Raw genomic sequence first — 17,680 nt, 5'->3', positions numbered from 1 at the left:
AGAACTGAGGGGTTTCCAGTTCATACATTTAGAAAAAACTGTGAATAAATCCTCTGAACACCAAAAAATATCCATGATGCTGCTTTATTTCATTTGAACTAAGAATTTTTCTACAGCAGAGAATCAAATGGAAAAAGACTGAAAGTTTGGAAAGATCATCACATCTGTTATAAAACGAAGTATATTCGCATCAGTTGTTGAGCAAAAAGACTCTTAAATAACTCCAAACAGCGCCACACTTTTTAAAAAAAACTCTACCCAAACCCGCTGATTAAAAAAACATGGTATCAAACGTCTTCAGCTCATGTCCATGCCCTCCATGGGCCCCACCCCCCCGCCCTCACCCCCCTGCACGCTCTGGTAGATGGACGCCATGTCGGCGTTGGATCTGATCTGGTTGGCGAAGTCGGCCATGCTGGGACTCCTCTCCACCTCGGGCACGGCCAGCAGGGCGGCGACGGCGCGCATGGCTGAGCGGCGCAGCTCCTCCTGCTTCTCAAACTCCTGCTTCACAGACCCGGCCTTCACCTGGACCAGACCTCATCGTTAGTGCCACTTGTCTATTTAATCACAGCATTTCATGGAGAGAAATTCACATATTTATCACCAATGACGTGGTTCTAATGCACCGCACAGAGTGGAAATTATTAGTAGTAGTAGTAGTAGTAGTAGTAGTAGTAGTATAACTATAAGAATAATAATTATTATTGTTGTTGTTGTTGTTGTTGTTGTTGTTGTTATTAGACACTGAGGGAGAACAATAAAAGTAAAGCATGAGTCACTTTCTCAATGTCCTTGTTACATTGGGTTTGCAGTAACTCCAGAATTAACCTCTATTTTCCAAGGATTATTGTTTTGTTGCATGTGTTGACATTGAAATCGATTCCACAACCACTTTGTATCTGCAGAAATCAGCTAAATGTTTTAACGTGATAACATAATGAACCACACTGTGTCTGTGATTTCAGTACTTTGGTGGTGCAGGTGGCCCTGAGCGGCTCCACCAGGCGGTCCAGTCTTTGGAGAACGGCAGCCGGACACAGAGAGGCCAGCCTGGCCAGCATCAGGAAGGTCAACATCTAAAACACGAGAAAACAGAAGAGAGATACAAATAATAAAGAATACAACTTGTAGTTTGCAGATGTTTCAATGCGCTCCAAGAGAGGACTGAGCATCTCTCTGGGTATTAATCAAATATTTGTTGTTATTGGTTTGTGTTTTCCAGAATACACGGTCAGTCATATCGTCTAAACAAACTCAGTTCTCAAAGTTTCTTTACACCGAGTCAGAATTTCTGGTTAAATGTTGAACGTCGTTCACATTCTAACATGCTGTAATTGTTAACCACGGTTGAGGTCTGGCCTGAGGCCTGGACTACGAACCGTGATCAACATATCCAGGATCTCTCTCTGTTTCCCGGTTGACTGATCCAGACCTGAGTGATCCTGATAATCGTTGCTATGAAGTAGCTGGTTCGACCCAGACCTACGTGTGCGCATTCGCATGAAAGGGGCGGAGTAAAGCCAACACTGCTGCTGCAGCCAAAGCCAGAACATTCCTAACTTGTTAATGCTGACTCGGTGAGATTATATGATATTAATTCATCTGCTGTTTAACCGCCACCAAGCTTATCTGCCTGGATCATGATTGATTCATAAACTACTACAGTATCAAAGCACGTCATTATGTTTCCACTCAGACGGAACTGAGCTTAATATGCGTTGAATATTTGGTGTTTTAGATGTAAACTCTCCTCACCCTGATGTCGTAGTGGTCTTTGAGTCCCTCCTCCACGTGATCCAGGAAGTGCAGGACATCCAGTCCGTCCAAGCAGCTGTCCAGCAGAGTGTACATGCACTCAAACGCAGCTTTGCGCACGTCCAGGCCATCGTCCACTGTGTGTTTGAAAGGACCCATTTCCACCTGCAGGACACACCCACAGTCACACGCCTGCACCACCGGGCACCAGGGCCTGCAGCGCCCCGACAAAGGCACTCACCTCTCGGATCAGGTCCTTCCGGATCTGCGTCTCCTTGTAGAGGTGAGGCAGCACCGTTCCCAGCAGGCCGCGGATCAGAGAAGGCTTGTTATGAGCCGCTGAGTTGAACATCACCAAGGCCACGCGGCGAACATTGATGTCGTTGTCCTGCAGCGTCTTCAGGAAGTCTCCTGTCACCAGAGAATTATGAGGTAAAACTCAATGCAGACTTTGGCCAATAGTTCTTATTTTATTCAATTGCCCTATTACTAGAGAAGAAACAAATCACACATAGCTGAAGATTGTGTGGGTTTGTTCCTCATCGACTATTTTACTGTCTCTGGTCATCACCGGGTAAACATGTTGGTTTTTATGGCACTGATGTCACTAAACTGGAGGTTTACTGGAAGAGGAGCCTCGTTGATCCTGAACATGAAAGATGTCCGTGAGTGTTTTTCGCTGCTGGCGGTCACTCTTACCTATGCAGTCTTTGAGCAGTGAGTCAATGGGAGCAGGATGATCCACGATGGTGAACTTGATCGCCGTCACCATTGTGCTGCGAGCCAGAGAAGAATCTGCGCAACAACCGATGGAGAATCATAACACTGCTTGTAATGAACAGGAGGTTTTATATAGATTATGGATGGATGGATGGATGGATGGATGGATGGATGGATGGATGGATGGATGGATGGATGGATGGATGGATGGATGGATGGATGGATGGACGGCGCTCGGTACCTGCTTTCAGTTGCTGTTTCAGTCGAGGTAGAAGTTGTGCGGGGTTGACTAAGGTCAGTTTCCCTAAACATTCAGCCACCAGGTTTCTGGTTCCTTCCTCTGGACACTCGCTGTTCTGAAAAAGCAACGCCCAGATGGACTCCACGTGGGGCGAGAGACTCGTTGCGGGACAGGCACTGGGAGAGAGAACGAGGGATTCAGTCAGAATGAGAGACAAAAGTGCAAAGCGCCTTAACAGCAACACAGTGTGACGTTAGGGAGGGAGGGTTGCATTATTGATAAACGTGAGTTCAGTGTTTAGTGTTTTGCCCCGGCACACTTTGGCAGACAGACAAAAAGGGTTGGAAACATCAAATCTCAATATTAGTTTGTAATTACAACCCTCCCACTGGTGTATAAATGTTTGGTCTTCAGTCCTGTCTTTGACAGTTGGTCTCGCTTGTCAACCAGAGTCAGAGTCTCATTCCTGTCTTGTTCTCATCTGTTGTTTTCATTAAGTTGTTGACAACGGCTTTCAGGTATCTCTTCCCGTTTTGGACAAACTACCTGTTGCTGAACTTCAAAATACGACGCTAAACCAATATCTGTGTTGGCATCTTAGACCTGGGTCCTAAGTTCATGACAAAGATGAAGAATGAGGGACAAAGAAGAGCTGATGAGAAACAGCCAATAGAGAAAGAGACATGAGAAATGAGTTGAATGAGGTAAAAGAGAAAAAACCAACAAGAAAAGACGTGGAAAGACAGATTCCGAATAAATCACTGAGGAATGAAACAAGAATAAAGACCGAAAAGGAACAAGACAAGAAAACAGGAAGACAGAGAAATGACAGCTAAAAAACTACTAATGAGGAATGAGACATGAGGAATGGTAGACAAAAAGCAACACTTGGGACGGTGCACAGTGGGACTGGGGAGACTATCAGGCAAAGCTGGCAACAATCAGGAGAGGAAACTCTAATGACAACGGTAGAGCGAGAACACTTAGAACATGAGGCCAAAATATGAAGTAATTCATGAAACCATGTGGGTAAACAAGCCACAACGAAAATGTGACAGCAAAACAAAAGAATAAAGTGCAGTCAAGTTAATACCTTTTAATAAAGGTATTTGTAGTTTTACTTAAATAAAGAACGTGAGGATTTGACACAGGAATCTGAGGTGTGGACGTTCACCTGATGACTTCTTTGAGCGAGTGCAGCAACAGGTATTGCCTCCGCGGCTGAGCTGAGATCTCCTTCAGCATGAAGGGCAGGTAGTCGTTCAGGCTGCCGACCGCCATGCTGCCTAAAGCGCACGAGGACGCCGTCTTCACCTGGAATCACAAACAGAAACAAATTGAGAACGCAACACCAGATAGAAGCCAGTCACAGTATTGTCCTTTTGTTGTACTTTCATTTACTTTTTGTTGAACATTATTTTTCCTTTGACCATTTTCTGTGAAGCTGTGACTGAATTAGTTGCAGTTATCGCCGCAGCTTTGGACACAGGCTTTTCTTGTCTTACCTCTTCACTGGTGGAGGAGAAGGCCTCCAGGATGACCGCCTGCACCTCCTTACTCCCCCCCAGGCTGCCGCTCCTGCCCACCTCACCCAGACACAGCAGAGCCAGGACACGAGCCGACTCTGGAGAGCTGGAGTTTTTTATCTGGGGAGAATAAAGGAGAGGACAGTTTTCACTGTCGTCATCAAATGATTCACAATCCTGGGATTCACCGAGTGACGCAGGACAAAGCGAATGAGAAGCAGAGTGAGTTCCGAACCTCCTGCATGAGTCCGGCCACAGTGCCGGGGGTCTCTTTAGGAGCCGCAGAGCACAGAGCCGCCACACAGCGAGCCACCGAGTGGTAACTCTGCCTGTGGAGGGCGCCGCCGTCCACACAGGACTGAGGGCTGTGAAACGGCTCGGTGAGGGACTTCAGCAACTGGCTGAGAGGAGAGGAGAGGAGAGGAGAGGAGGATGTCTGTTCAGTCAGATCAAGTTTTAATCTGCAAGTATTTCACATTAAGACGAGCCGGCGAGCCCCAACTCATAATACCACTTCCCACCGCTAGATGAGGTTACCACTCTATGTCTTTTTGGCTTTGTGTCTTGTTTCCAGACTGTCTGCATTTCCTGTGCCAGTCGTTTCAGTGTTCTGTTCCGAATTCTGACGTTTCCGACCAAACTGACCCTGAGTCTGACCCTCCCTTGGGTGACTACGGCCCCGTTCACACGACAACATTTCCAAGTGAAAACGCAAAACTTGTGTTGAGTTGTGTCTGTCCGTTTACAAGACAACAGAGCCACTGAAAGCACAACTTTTTCAAAATGTCTCCTGAGATGGAACTTTTTGAAAGCCCTCGGGCTCCGTCTCTGTGTCGATGAAGGAAACTCTGCTCATGCACACCACTGCCAGAGAAAATAGTTCTTCTGCATATGCGCGAGAAGCGAACGACCCGTGGATGAACATAAACATTAGAAACAAACTAACGTCCGTCACCTTGAACGCTCACCAGTCTTCCTCCAAGACACATTAATCTTCTCCAGAGTTTCAATGTTGTGAGCGGCTCCCGAACGACCCCTCATCGCGCCCGGATTACTTACCTGAAGCCCAGGTTACTGGTTTTGGACAGAACCAGTGCCTGGAGGAAGTCCAGTATGGCTACCAGCGCGCCGCCCTGCAGCAGCGGAGAGTGGACGAGTCTGAAGACTCCCGGCAGCACGGAGGACCAGATCTTCGCCAGAGAGGAGGAGCAGGCTTTGGACATGCAGGTCAGCAAGGTGATGGACACCTACAGAGTCAAACCACACGCACTGTGAACCGTGACATGCAACAGGAAAATGAAAGGTTCATTTGACCTTCTGTTGGTCAAGCTTCTTTAGACTTCATCCCAGTCCATCTCAGCTAATACCGGGCAGACCGCAGAGTCATTACTTGTGTAACACATTATCAGTGAGCCGTTTTCAAAGCTTCTCTGAAAACCATTGCCTTTGAACAGTACTGATGACCACCATCAGGGGAAACTGTTAATAATCTATGATTAAGATTATGATTTTAGTTTAGTTCAGCGAACACTTCTGAAAACTATTGTCTGTGTAAATCTCTTAAAATGAAAAACTGAGCAATACACATTCAAACCAGCCTGAATTAAGACTTCTGAAAACCATTGTCTGTGAGCACTACCGAGAACCAACTTCATGTACTCGTCCATTATTTCTTCACTGATTTATCCTTCAGCTTTTTTACTGCACAAGTCTGACGAGATGGTGAATCCAGTGCCGAGTACCTGTGACACGTGCATGTCGCTCTCGTCCACCAGCACAGGAAGCTCGGTCAGCACCGGTTCCAGGGCCGCAGGTTTGATGCTGGCGGCGTGATGCGTGACCAGCGCCGTCAGACACGACAGCGTGCCAAGCTTCAGAACCCGCTGGTTCTTCCTCAGGAAAGAGCCCAACACTGACAGAGCCTCTGGCAGGATGGTCGACAGGTTGATCTGGAGTTAAACAGGAAGTTCTTCTCATTCATAACAATGAAAAATTTGCTTTTTTATAAAAATAAATACATAACAAGAATCTCTTTTTTGGACCTTCAGGGGAGAAGCAGCCACGAGGGTGATGGTCCTGACTGCCGTGAGTCTTGTGATCTCGTTCTTCAGTCTCTCCAGAAAGATGGCCAAGATGCCCCCAAGTTCCGCCCCCAGATGGTCACCAAGGTGACACACCATGTGACCCATACAGGAAATAGCCCTCTCCTTCACTTCCTGGTCGATGTCTGTTGCTTTGAGCCTCTTCATTGTTACCGAAAACACCTTGGGGAGACAGAACGGGAGGTGTAAAGCACGCGTTCACTGCTTCAGCAGTCTCATATCACGTCGCATTCATTAACGTGGACATTAGTATCGAACTTTGAACTGAAAACTACATCATTTTAGCATTTTCAGATGGAAGGAGCGAACTGCCGCAGGTCACCGTACCTCTTGGACGAAGGGTTTGGGGTCGAATCCTCCGGCTGTCTGTCCCTGAGGCCTCATCACTCGGATCAGCTGCTGAGTGACCAGAAGAGCCTCCGACGTGATTTTATAAAATGAGTCTTCAATGCACGACACAACCGGAGGCAGCAGCACCTGCAGGAACCAACACCGGGTCCAATGAACAAAGGCTTCACAGGAAGTTTGAGCAACACCGGAAAAGTTCAACGTTCGAATGAGTGCCAGAACTGAGCATGAAATATATTGATGATATTGATTATTAAATATATAACCGAAGCCTTAAAATGAACTAACAAATCAACAAATTGGTACTGTCTTCAGGCCAGACATGACAGCACTCATGAGCTTTTGTTTTTTCATTATTTAAAAAGTATCGTCATCAATTTTGTATGCTTATGCTTTTCTTTTTTTTTTAAATCATCTTCTGTCAATTCAACTACGTTTTCTTTTTCTGCTGCTTATTTTTATGCATTGTCAGCTCTTTTATGGAAATATTTTTTTTATCATTCAAAAAAAAAATTATTTAAAAAAATAATCAAATTGCAATAAACATTTGACATCAAGTTGTGGACCAGAGCTAGAAGGGGTGTGGACGGTGAGTGGCCCACACGTCCCCGATCTACTAATAATCTGAGTTCCTCTCAGGTGCAAACAACAAGCAGGATGTTTAAACTGATGTGTGATATTGATAAGCAGAGCTGGAGAACCTGCATGTGAGGCTGAAAGACTTGAGGAGGATTGGAGTTGAGGAGGACGTGGAAGAAGGAGAGAGCGTCGATCCTCATGGTGGAGGTGGTGGACCTGTCTGTCAGCGAGAAGACGATGCCTTGGAGGAGGAGGAGGAGGAGGAGGAAAGAAAGGAGAACAAGAAGAAGAGAAATTCAAACAGATCATGAAACAATGAATGAAGTAAGGTTAAATACTGTGGACTTGCAGGGCTTAAAATGCTTTATATGTCCTGTGAAGGAATCGTCAGAAAAGATGAAATATCTTCATCATTTGTCATAAATTCAGCATGTTGAAGACCTGAACCAGCTGGATTTATATTAGGAAGTTACTTCGTTGTGTCACATCTTGGTTATTAAAATTAGTTCCTTTTGCCTGTGATTTCCTTCAAGGAGCAACCGGCTCAGAACTGTAAGTGTTCAGTTACTGTGTGCATGAGAAAGAGCCTGCAGGAGTAAAGAGAGCAGCCAGGAAGGAGCACATATTAAAGTGTGCTGCAAGAGATAGGAAGTGGCAAATAATCACAAAGTCACACTGCGTGCGTGCGTGCGTGCGTGCGTGCGTGCGTGCGTGCGTGCGTGCGTGCGTGCGTGCGTGCATGCGTGCGTGCGTACCAGGGATGAGGGCCGGGATGTGCACCTGCAGGGCTCCGGGGACGGTGTGAGCCAGCTCGGTGAGGAGGCAGAAGCAGCCCTGGCGGGATTTGATGCTTTTCTCCTTCAGCTGCTTGTGGAGCGCCTTCACGATCACCGGCACCTGGACACAGGTTGATGGAGTTTTTTTATTTTATTTGACCTTTACAAGGAAGGAAGGAAGGAAAGAAGGAAGGAAGGTGCATAATGCCTCAATAAAGAATAAAGTTTCTGGACCTCCATCAGACTTCTACCTGTTTCTTCAGCATGCCCACAGCCGGCTCCTCCTCTCCGCTCGCCCCCGGAGGCTCCGATCCGACCACGCTGACCCCAGGGTGACCGGATCCCACGCCTGTCTGCCTCAGCAGCGTGGAAAAGGCGGCGAAGACGTCGGACCTCACGTTCTCCTCGCGCTCCTTGAAGCGGCTCAGCAGAGCGGGACAGACGGAGGAGTAGAAGGAGAGGAGGAGGTCACGACGAGTGCCGATCAGAGCCTCCAGACACTTGATGGAGGAGCGACGCACCTTCCAGCTCAGGTCGTCATCATCACTGTACTCATCGTCTGATTCTGGAGAGAGGGAGGGAGGGAGGGAGGGAGGAAGGAAGGAAGGGAGGAAGGAAAGAAAGAATGCAGGGAGGAAGAGAAGGAGGGAGGAAGGAAGAAAGGAAGGAAGGAATGAAGGGAGGGATCGAGGGAGGGAAGAAGGAAGGAAGGAAGGAATGAGGGGTGGAGGGAGGAAGAGAGGGAGGGAGAGAGGGAGGAAGGAAATAGATAAGGAGGGAGAAAGTACAAACGAATGAAAGAAGGATGGGAGGAAGGAAGGAAGGGAAGAGAGAAAGAAACAAAGAGGCAGGGAGGAAGGTAGCATGAATGAAAGAAGGAAGAAAGGAAGTTGAGAGAGAGGGAAGTAGAAAGGAAGGAAGGAAGGAATGGAGAGGAGGAAGGAAGGAAGGAAGGAAGGAAGGAAGGAAGGAAGGAAGGAAGGAAGGAAGGAAGGAAGGAAGGAAGGAAGGAAGGAAGAAAAAAGAAAAGAAAGTATGGAGACAGAGAGATGTCACAGACCTTCATCCAGTCCGTCCTCGATGTCCATGCTCTCCTCTTCCTCCTCATTGTCGTCGTAGTTGTAATTGGGGTCAAAGGTCATGAACTTCAGACAGAGCTGCATCACCGTGGCAACGTGAGGTGACATCTCCTTCGGGCACCTGTCAGTCAAACACACCGCTGCTGTTTTCACCTCATAAATCTGTTCTCACCTCGTTCTTAAAGTCTGCTCGCGGTAACGTAACGCGAGCGGCGTGTCACCTGCGTATGAAGGCTTCAAACGCCTGGAAGCAGTACTCCCTCAGCTCGTCGTCCTCCACGCCGGTGAACTTCACCACCATCGGAATCAGCTTCTCTAAATGTTCCCCTGCAGAGCAGGTGGAGAGCGATCAACAACCGAAAACGTTTCATTTCAGATGACGTGAAACAACTTGTGGAAACTTAGAGATGAACCAGACCAGAGGCTGAAGCTGAGCTCACCCACTCGATGGCCGCCCTGCCGGCTGATGGTCGCCAGGCACTGGATGTAGGTCCTGGTCATGGAGGTGGGCGGGGCTTTGGCCAGCTCGGTCAGAAGGTGCTGGGTGAGCTGGGAGAAGAGGGCGGGGCTACAGCAGGGCACCAGGTGACCCAGAGCCAGGATGGAGCGCTTTCGGACCGCCATTCTGGAGCTGGTGAGCTGACGGAGGAGTCAAGACAAGCGAGGCAGGCTTTACCAACTGATGGGAAACAACCTTCTCAAACACAATTCATTCCCCAGTTTGTGCTTCGTACCTGAGGCAGCAGGCTGGAGAGAAGAGAGCCGTGAAAACTGACCAGAGCTCCACTCAACCTGCAGCAGAAACAGGAACAAAACACTTGCAGGGTCTGATGTAGCTTCAGATAACATCCAGATTGCACAGCAGGGACACAGCAGGGACACAGCAGGGACGGGCACTCCTGGTCCCTAGTGAAACGCAGCGCTGGTCTTCACCTTCCCAGCATGTCCGACAGGATGTCCAGGGCCTCTAACTGCACGGAGACGTCGTCCTGCTTCCCCATCGCTCCGATCAGCTGGGAGGTGATCTTCTTACAGACGCTGGCTGTCAGAGGCAAACCTGTGAAACCACCACGTAAATACAAGAACGCACGTCTGCCACCAACAGGAAAAATCCAGAATCTGACATGAGGAGACGGTTCAGACCAACGTCTCACCGGACGAGGACAGCGGCAGCTCTGCGATCACCGTCTTCAGTCCCATGCTGGAAATGTCTCTCAGCTGCTCTTTGTCCGAAGTCATGTTCAAGCAGAGCGTGTCCACCATCGTCTCTACCTGAGGCTCCTTCACCTTACTCACCAGAGGCGCCAGGCTGCGAATCAAACGCACCCCGAGAGGTTAATGTAACACGCTGCATCCAGAGGTAAGAAGGCTGGACACAGCTGCAGAGCTGCTGTCTCTTTCTCTCACTGAGCTCCCTCATCTGAAGCTGTTATCTTCAGTCAAGAGAAGCTCTGTGACTATCTGACTAAACTCTTGTTTCCTGGAGGCGGAGCCCCGGTGATCCTGATCAGCACGTTTACCATTTGACGGCCAGGTTCTGCACCTCTCCGTTCTTGTCCTCCAGCAGTTTGAGCAGCATGCTCACCACCTTCCTCTCACTGTCCTCGTCCAGCTTGATGCTGTCCTTCTGCAGCTCCAGCATCAGGTCGTTAGTGGCCATGAACCTGCACGCACACAAACTGCTTCATTCCAAACTGTATAACAAAACATCATTGCAGTTTTGAAAATCTGCAGACTCAGCGATTAAGATTTTTAAGATTACTCTTGCGCTAAAGTGACTTTCTTTGTCCTTGTCATATTCCAGAGATAAATGAACACAATTTCTGTTTTATTGTTTTACATTTCTATCTTTGGAAAATCATTGCAAGCATTTATAAAGAAATTCAAGCATCAAATTGACGTAAATATAAGAGAAATGATGATTAAAGATATTGTAAGAGATGTTAAAATTACTTTTTTTTTATGTTACCATAACGTAGTCATCATTACAATTTGCTAGATTATTTTTTGTTTTAGTGTCTAAAATACTAATATTAATAATATATGATAGTTTTATGTATTTATATATGTTTAGTATTCATAAACAGCTTGCCATTATTCTACTAGTAATAATTGTGTCCTGTCCATCTCCTCCCACAAACAAATGCCTACTTTTAAAATATGAATTCATAACGGTGCCATTTTTTAATTTTTTTTTATAAATTTTGTTTAAAAAGATTTGTTCATAGTGACTTATCTTGGAATAAATCTGAATTGTTCTCTTTTCATCCAAATATTAACTTTTTTTATTGTCATTAATGACAACAACTTTTGGAATATCACAATTTAAATATTCATATTTTATATTTCTAATGTTTTCATGGGAAAATATTGTAATGAGTAGACGTTACACACACACACACACACACACACACACACACACACACACACACACACACACACACACAGACACACAGGTCATGTCTCTGACCTGAAGTCCTTGTCAGTGGAGGTCATCTTTTCCAGCAGATTGGAGATGTGATAGGAAACACTCGACATGTTGCTTCTTTTTCTTTGACACACTTATTGAGCTGAAAGTTGACGATCGGAGCCTCGCGGAGCTCCACAGCACGGAGAGAGGAGCAGGCAACTGAAACCAGACACCCACAGGCCGCAAGTAAAAATAGCCCCCTTGGGGCAGGAGGGGGTGGCGCCCCCATGAGGATGCAACCAGCATCGCCACAAAATTAACACTGACATGTTAACTTGGACACACAAGTTGTACATCACACATTCTTAATATACAAACAGATCGAGTAGAGAATGAGACATAATATGTTGTTGACTATTTGAAAATCCCAGAGACAAGTGGTTTATTCAAATTTGTTAAAGGAAAAAAAAATCACGACAGTTCCCATTAATTCATCACTTTGAGGTCTTTAATTGATAATTACCCTCATTCACCAAAATATCCTACAAGTTTTTAATATTTGTTTGGAATAAAAAAAGAAATAGGGGATGTAAGAGGCTATTTATTTACTTTAATGTCGTGTGATCTTAAATTTGAATTTCGTTTCATCAAATAAAGTTAAAAGTTAAAAGTTAAAGGACTTGTAGTTTAAGAAGAAGTTAAACGTGACTTATTACAGCAGGTGATGATGTATTTCCTGTTAGGGGGAACAGTTTCTTCTCTTGCGTAGTTTCCGTCCGGACTCGGGGCGGTGGGACTCGGACCGGCAGTTGCCACGTCGCTCTGTGAGGCGGAATTATTCATTTAAATCAGAAACGGGAATAAAAAAGGACATTCTGCTTTTGTTGCAGTCATGGTGAGTCTTATTGGCTTTAATTCATTCTGTATATGAAGCTGCTCGCGGAGGTTTGTGGCTTTTATCAGTCGCCCGCTGACGTGACTGGTTTTTAGCTTAGCCGAGTGGCTAACTGGCTAAAGGCTAACCACTAAAGTGACACTTTTGTTTATTTGTATTCATGTGTCATGCGTGTTTTGTTTGTTTGTTTTTAGGTTTCCGTCATCAACACGGTGGACACCTCGCACGAGGATATGATTGTAAGTGTAATGTGTGTCTTTATTAAGATAAAATAGCTGTGAGCTAACGTTAGCCCTCTTTCCGTGGATTCAGGCTTGATGTTGCTCTCTACACGTAATCACACAAATCTTTGTGTTGTTGTTGTTGTATTTTGTTGTGCTCCATTTTGGTCAGTTCTTGTTGCTGCTGGATTAGATGCATACATAGATTAGATTCATAATACCAGGCTGGGAGCATGTTTTCATTCATTCATGTCTAAGATTTAATGTATTTTCATTTATATAGCGTTTTCCCTCTGCTTGAGCAGCCCTCAAACCGTTGCACTGTTCATCACATTCACACACCAATGGAGGCGCCTGCCATTCGAGGTAGCTCCATCCATGGAAGCAGTTTGGGGTTCAGAGTCTTGCTCAAGGACACTTAGACAATTGGACATGGGGGGATGGAGAATCAAACCTGCGACGTTCCGATGAGAGACGACCACTCTACCAACCGAGCCAAAAAGCATTTGTGATGAATGCAGCTTTGTAGCACAGTTATCCTACTGGGAGCACAAATAAGAAGATAAGCAACAATCCCCATGTGTCCTTCAGGGTTGAAACAATAATCAGATCAAAAGTGTTAGAAAATCTCCCCCACGCCGTCATGAGCAGCAGCATGAACTGTTGAGACGATACAGGATGGATACGTGCCGATATGTTGGTTACACCTTTAGCTCTGAGCTGACCGGCTATATGTGGCTTCAGAAAACTAGCCTCGTCACTTCAAAGCTATAAAAACACTCAAGGATGATAATATATTAAAAAAACAAACACACAGTGTAAAAGAGGCGGTGCAGACTTTGTTCTCTCTTTGGGTTTTCACGTGTCTTTTTGCTCTGTTTTCAGCACGATGCCCAGATGGATTACTACGGCACACGGCTGGCCACCTGCTCCTCCGACCGCACCGTCAAGATCTTTGACGTCAGGAACGGAGGGCAGATTCTGATGGCAGATCTCAGGGGGTGAGAAACAGAAGGCTGCTGGAACTTTAACCCATTTCACAATGGTGGTTCAGGATTATAGAGCAGAGGTCTGCAACTTCTGTCTCCTCAATGGCTCTGAGCACCGTTGTTGTGTTAATGGACCCCGAAACGCAGTAAAACTGTTGTGCTCTCACTTGGAAACTTTGTGTAAACAGGGCCTGGGCAGGAACGAGTGCCCGTGAGGGACAAAAACTAGTTTGGAATCAGCTGCACTAAGTAATCACAACACAACCTTAAACATTAACACGGTATTTATCACAGCCCTGAAATGAATAAATTCTTGGTGATACTAATCACTACAATAAAAACTAAAGGCACGGTAACTTTATCAGGATCACACATTTCAGTCCCAATGCAGATTAAAGTTCTTGTAAATGAACAAATGACAAGAAAGACAAATACAAGCAAGGAAAGATTGAAAAACAACAAAAAAACATTAAAGATCCTACACAACTTAAAACACATGCTTCACTGAATTAAGTGTTTTCTATGTGTGTGTGTGTGTGTCGTGCAGCCACGAGGGTCCTGTGTGGCAGGTGGCCTGGGCTCACCCCATGTTCGGCAACATCCTGGCGTCCTGCTCCTACGACCGGAAGGTCATCGTCTGGAAGGAGGAGAACGGAACGTGGGACAAGATGTACGAGTACACGGGACACGAGTCCTCAGGTACAGACACGAGTGATCGCGGGTTCAGATCAACTTTTACTGAAATCCATAATAATTCTGAAGCAGTTGGTCTCGCTTTACATAAAATAAATCTCACATCACCTCCATTAGGCTCCTTGTGTGCTTTACACTTCTCCTCACTTCCCTTCATGTTGTTTTTCTAACTTGTTTCTGCTACTTTGTCATTTAATTTATCGCTTCAGTTAGTCAGACAACAAATAATGTCTTTTTAGAGCAACAAAGTTTACGATTATAAAAACTGACCCTGGCATGTTATGTCCCAGATTATCTGCAGTTGTTGAGTCTTTGGAAAGTTCTGAGCATAAACATCAGATTACTGTGTGTAATAATCTGATCTGGTTTGTTTTCATGTAGTCTAGATTTATAATTATCAGATCTCTTTACTTACTGACTCAAATTTCCTCCCGTTTACTGAATGTCTCTCCTCTCGGTGGACGTGGTGACGCTCTCGTAGCTTTAGCGTTAGCTGTGGTGAACGCTTTCGCTCCAAGTTAAATTAAGTTATGCTCCTTCGATCGACTTCACCTTGGTTATGCACAGATGTTCGCTATGAGATCGTAAACAGAGAAGCCTCTGTTCCTCATCTCTGTCCACAGTGAACTCTGTCTGCTGGGGTCCCTACGACTTCGGCCTGATTCTGGCCTGTGGCAGCTCCGACGGAGCCATTTCCCTCCTCACATTCACCGGAGATCAGCAGTGGGACGTGAAGAAGATCAGCAACGCACACACGGTGTGTCTCTCTCACACACACACACACACACACACACACACACACACACACACACACACACACACACACACACACACACACACACACACACACACACACACACACACACACTATTGTCCATGAGGTTGGCCTCTCCCTGCTCGTTGTAACAGTGAGCCCTGCCTGCAGATCGGCTGTAACGCCGTCAGCTGGGCCCCGGCCGTCGTCCCGGGCAGCCTCATCGATCAGCCGTCGGGACAGAAACCAAACTACGTCAAACGCTTCGTCTCCGGAGGCTGCGACAACCTCGTCAAGCTCTGGAAGTAAGTCGGCTGTGGATAGTTGTCATATAAACGTGAAGGTGTGTGTGCACTGAGTGGTGGAAATGAAAGCGCTCGCTGTCTGCAGAGAGGAGGACGGTCAGTGGAAGGAGGACCAGAAGCTGGAGGCGCACAGCGACTGGGTGAGAGACGTCGGCTGGGCTCCTTCCATCGGTCTGCCGACCAGCACCATCGCCAGCTGCTCTCAGGTCAGAGACGCATCACCTGTCCAACATGCCTGAAATAATCCAGCAGTCATTCTGGGTGTAATTCCTCACAGCTGCCACCAGATGGAGACAGATAACACGTTATCAGGAGTTTCACATGAGTGGAGGTGAAACCTGTTAAGATTGAGATTCAGGTTTTTTTCATTGTTGTATCTCCCTGGTTTGTTCTTGCAGGACGGCCGTGTGTTCATCTGGACGTGTGACGACCCCGCAGGAAACACCTGGACGGCCAAACTGCTCCACAAGTTCAACGACGTGGTTTGGCACGTCAGCTGGTCCATCACTGGAAACATCCTGGCCGTTTCTGGAGGGGACAACAAGGTCAGTGCACAATATCGCGGTGAAGGGTTAATAGCTTGTTAAATTAGTTCATGACAAAAGTTAACAAGGCCACTAAATTGCAAAGTTATCTTGGACACTTTTCTGCTCCTTGTTTTTCTTTTTCTTTTTTTTTCCCATTATTACTACGACTTTATTGATACGTTTTAATTTTTACTGGATTTTCATTGATGCTTTTTAACCTTTTCTGCAACTTTATCCATATTTTATAACTATTACCATTGTTAGTGCACATACATATTATCCTCTCTATTTAAGACACGCTCATGCACACAGTGATTGAGCTATTGCTATTTAAACTTAGTAGTGGCAGTATGGAGAAGTGTCATGACTCCCAGTCCATATTCTCCTGGGACTTGGTAGTTTTATAGTTGACAGTCGCTGTAATAACAATCCAACTGCGTCGTCTGTCCATAAGCGTGTACATGTACTTCCATTATTAATGTTTACAGCATATTATTCTCTGCATTTATGTGTTAGTGGTTTTATTACAGGAACAAACGGCACCCTCTAGTGGCCCAACATGAAAACTGCGTCGTTTTCAGTTTTTCTGCCGTTTCCATGTAAACGGACATCATTTTCAAAACACTGCGGCATAAAAACGAAGCTTTTCTGAAACGAAAATGCAAAAACGACGAGTTTTCACCTGAAACGTTAAACTTTATTGTGTTCATAAGGATGGCGGGATACAAACCACCGCTCCTCTGGATTGATTAGAGGTTGAATGCGTTTCTCATCAGAGGGCTTTGTGTGTCTGCAGGTGACGCTGTGGAAGGAGTCGATGGACGGTCAGTGGGCCTGCATCAGCGACGTGAGCAAAGGGCAGGGAGCCGTGTCCACCATCACAGACACACAACAGAACGAGCAGTGACACACACACACACACACACTATAGTATTCAGAGATGAAAACATCGGACATTTGGACTGTTTCTCATGCTTCACTGTCACAGGATTATTACGTCTGAGTTCATTCAGAGCAGAAATAAACAGTCAAATTTAAAAGATTCTTTTTTTTTTTTTTCATCCTCTCACGAGGACATTTATGAATACCAGTGCTCCACACAAAATGAACAATAGAAAAGTTCTTTTTAAACGACTGAAACATTTCTTTTTTATAAACTGAAATATTTCCACCTTTTTGTTTCGTTTTTAGCTCAGCATTCATGAAAAATGTAAACTGTTATATCTCAAATTATTCAAATACTTTATGAAATCAGACCATTTTTCAAATTTTCTGCCTTAATTCTCACAGTTAAAGTTTGGAAGCGCGTAAAGCTTTTTCAGTATAAATGTTCTGAATGTGGTGAAGAAGCTGCAAATAGTTTATCTGTCACACTCCAGTTTGTTTTTCTTCATCGCTGGTTTGGTTCAGCGATCCCGTCTCCTCCTCATACATTCCTCCTCCCCTCCCCCGTCCCAACGCTTTAACCTGTAATTTGACCCCTGCATCGCTCAGAGTCTCACGATCACGGAAGCAGCTTGTTTTCTTGGTTGTGACTCGGCCACCAATCTCAGGCTGTCGCACAAAATGAAATGCAATGGAAGATTTATTTACACTATTCACACCAACAGTCAAACCCGGAAACCCGCCTCCATCAACAGATTTAAGGTTTTTCCTTATTGCAATTTTTTTTGAAGATCAGAAATGTGTTTTTCATATTTGAAATAATTAAATATTAATGTTAAAACTACCTCTGTGTATTTTTTCTTTATGCTGCG

The 17,680-nt window shown here is 45.7% G+C and overlaps 2 protein-coding genes across 2 annotated transcripts; one reads left to right on the top strand and one right to left on the bottom strand.

The window, feature by feature from the left end:
* Positions 1-65: 65 nt before the first annotated feature.
* cand2 (cullin-associated and neddylation-dissociated 2 (putative)) lies at positions 66-10,413 on the bottom strand. Its single transcript, XM_080461955.1, has 22 exons — positions 10,284-10,413; positions 10,063-10,186; positions 9,864-9,921; positions 9,570-9,768; positions 9,351-9,456; positions 9,111-9,250; positions 8,302-8,615; positions 8,030-8,171; positions 7,397-7,515; positions 6,675-6,824; positions 6,288-6,509; positions 5,988-6,194; positions 5,305-5,492; positions 4,481-4,646; positions 4,225-4,365; positions 3,894-4,033; positions 2,720-2,895; positions 2,458-2,553; positions 2,000-2,169; positions 1,759-1,923; positions 972-1,079; positions 66-528 (listed from the first exon to the last, which is right to left on the bottom strand). The coding sequence occupies exons 1-22, from the start codon at positions 10,390-10,392 to the stop codon at positions 298-300; spliced, it is 3,471 nt and encodes a 1,156-aa protein (XP_080318081.1). The 5' UTR covers positions 10,393-10,413; the 3' UTR covers positions 66-297.
* Positions 10,414-12,316: 1,903 nt separating this feature from the next.
* Positions 12,317-17,646, top strand: sec13 (SEC13 homolog, nuclear pore and COPII coat complex component). The gene is made up of 9 exons (XM_080461975.1): positions 12,317-12,434; positions 12,629-12,673; positions 13,541-13,656; positions 14,192-14,343; positions 14,961-15,094; positions 15,263-15,396; positions 15,482-15,602; positions 15,795-15,941; positions 16,720-17,646. Exons 1-9 carry the CDS (start codon positions 12,432-12,434, stop codon positions 16,828-16,830), a joined length of 963 nt encoding a protein of 320 aa, XP_080318101.1. The 5' UTR covers positions 12,317-12,431; the 3' UTR covers positions 16,831-17,646.
* The last annotated feature ends 34 nt before the right edge of the window (positions 17,647-17,680 follow it).

Source organism: Lipophrys pholis (assembly GCF_963383615.2).
Source record: "Lipophrys pholis genome assembly, chromosome: 4".
Classification (NCBI taxonomy): domain Eukaryota; kingdom Metazoa; phylum Chordata; class Actinopteri; order Blenniiformes; family Blenniidae; genus Lipophrys; species Lipophrys pholis.
This window is presented reverse-complemented; position numbering and strand designations above follow the sequence as displayed.

Coding starts and splice junctions, on each gene's coding strand:
- cand2 (XM_080461955.1), bottom strand. CDS start 10,392: ATGGTGGACACGCTCTGCTTGAACATGACTTCGGACAAAGAGCAGCTG. Junction 8,172..8,301: donor TGGGCATGCTGAAGAAACAG/GTAGAAGTCTGA, acceptor ACCTGTGTCCAG/GTGCCGGTGATCGTGAAGGC. Junction 7,516..8,029: donor CATCCCGGCCCTCATCCCTG/GTACGCACGCAC, acceptor TCCTCCTCCAAG/GCATCGTCTTCTCGCTGACA.
- sec13 (XM_080461975.1), top strand. Junction 15,397..15,481: donor AACCTCGTCAAGCTCTGGAA/GTAAGTCGGCTG, acceptor CGCTGTCTGCAG/AGAGGAGGACGGTCAGTGGA. Junction 15,942..16,719: donor TTTCTGGAGGGGACAACAAG/GTCAGTGCACAA, acceptor GTGTGTCTGCAG/GTGACGCTGTGGAAGGAGTC.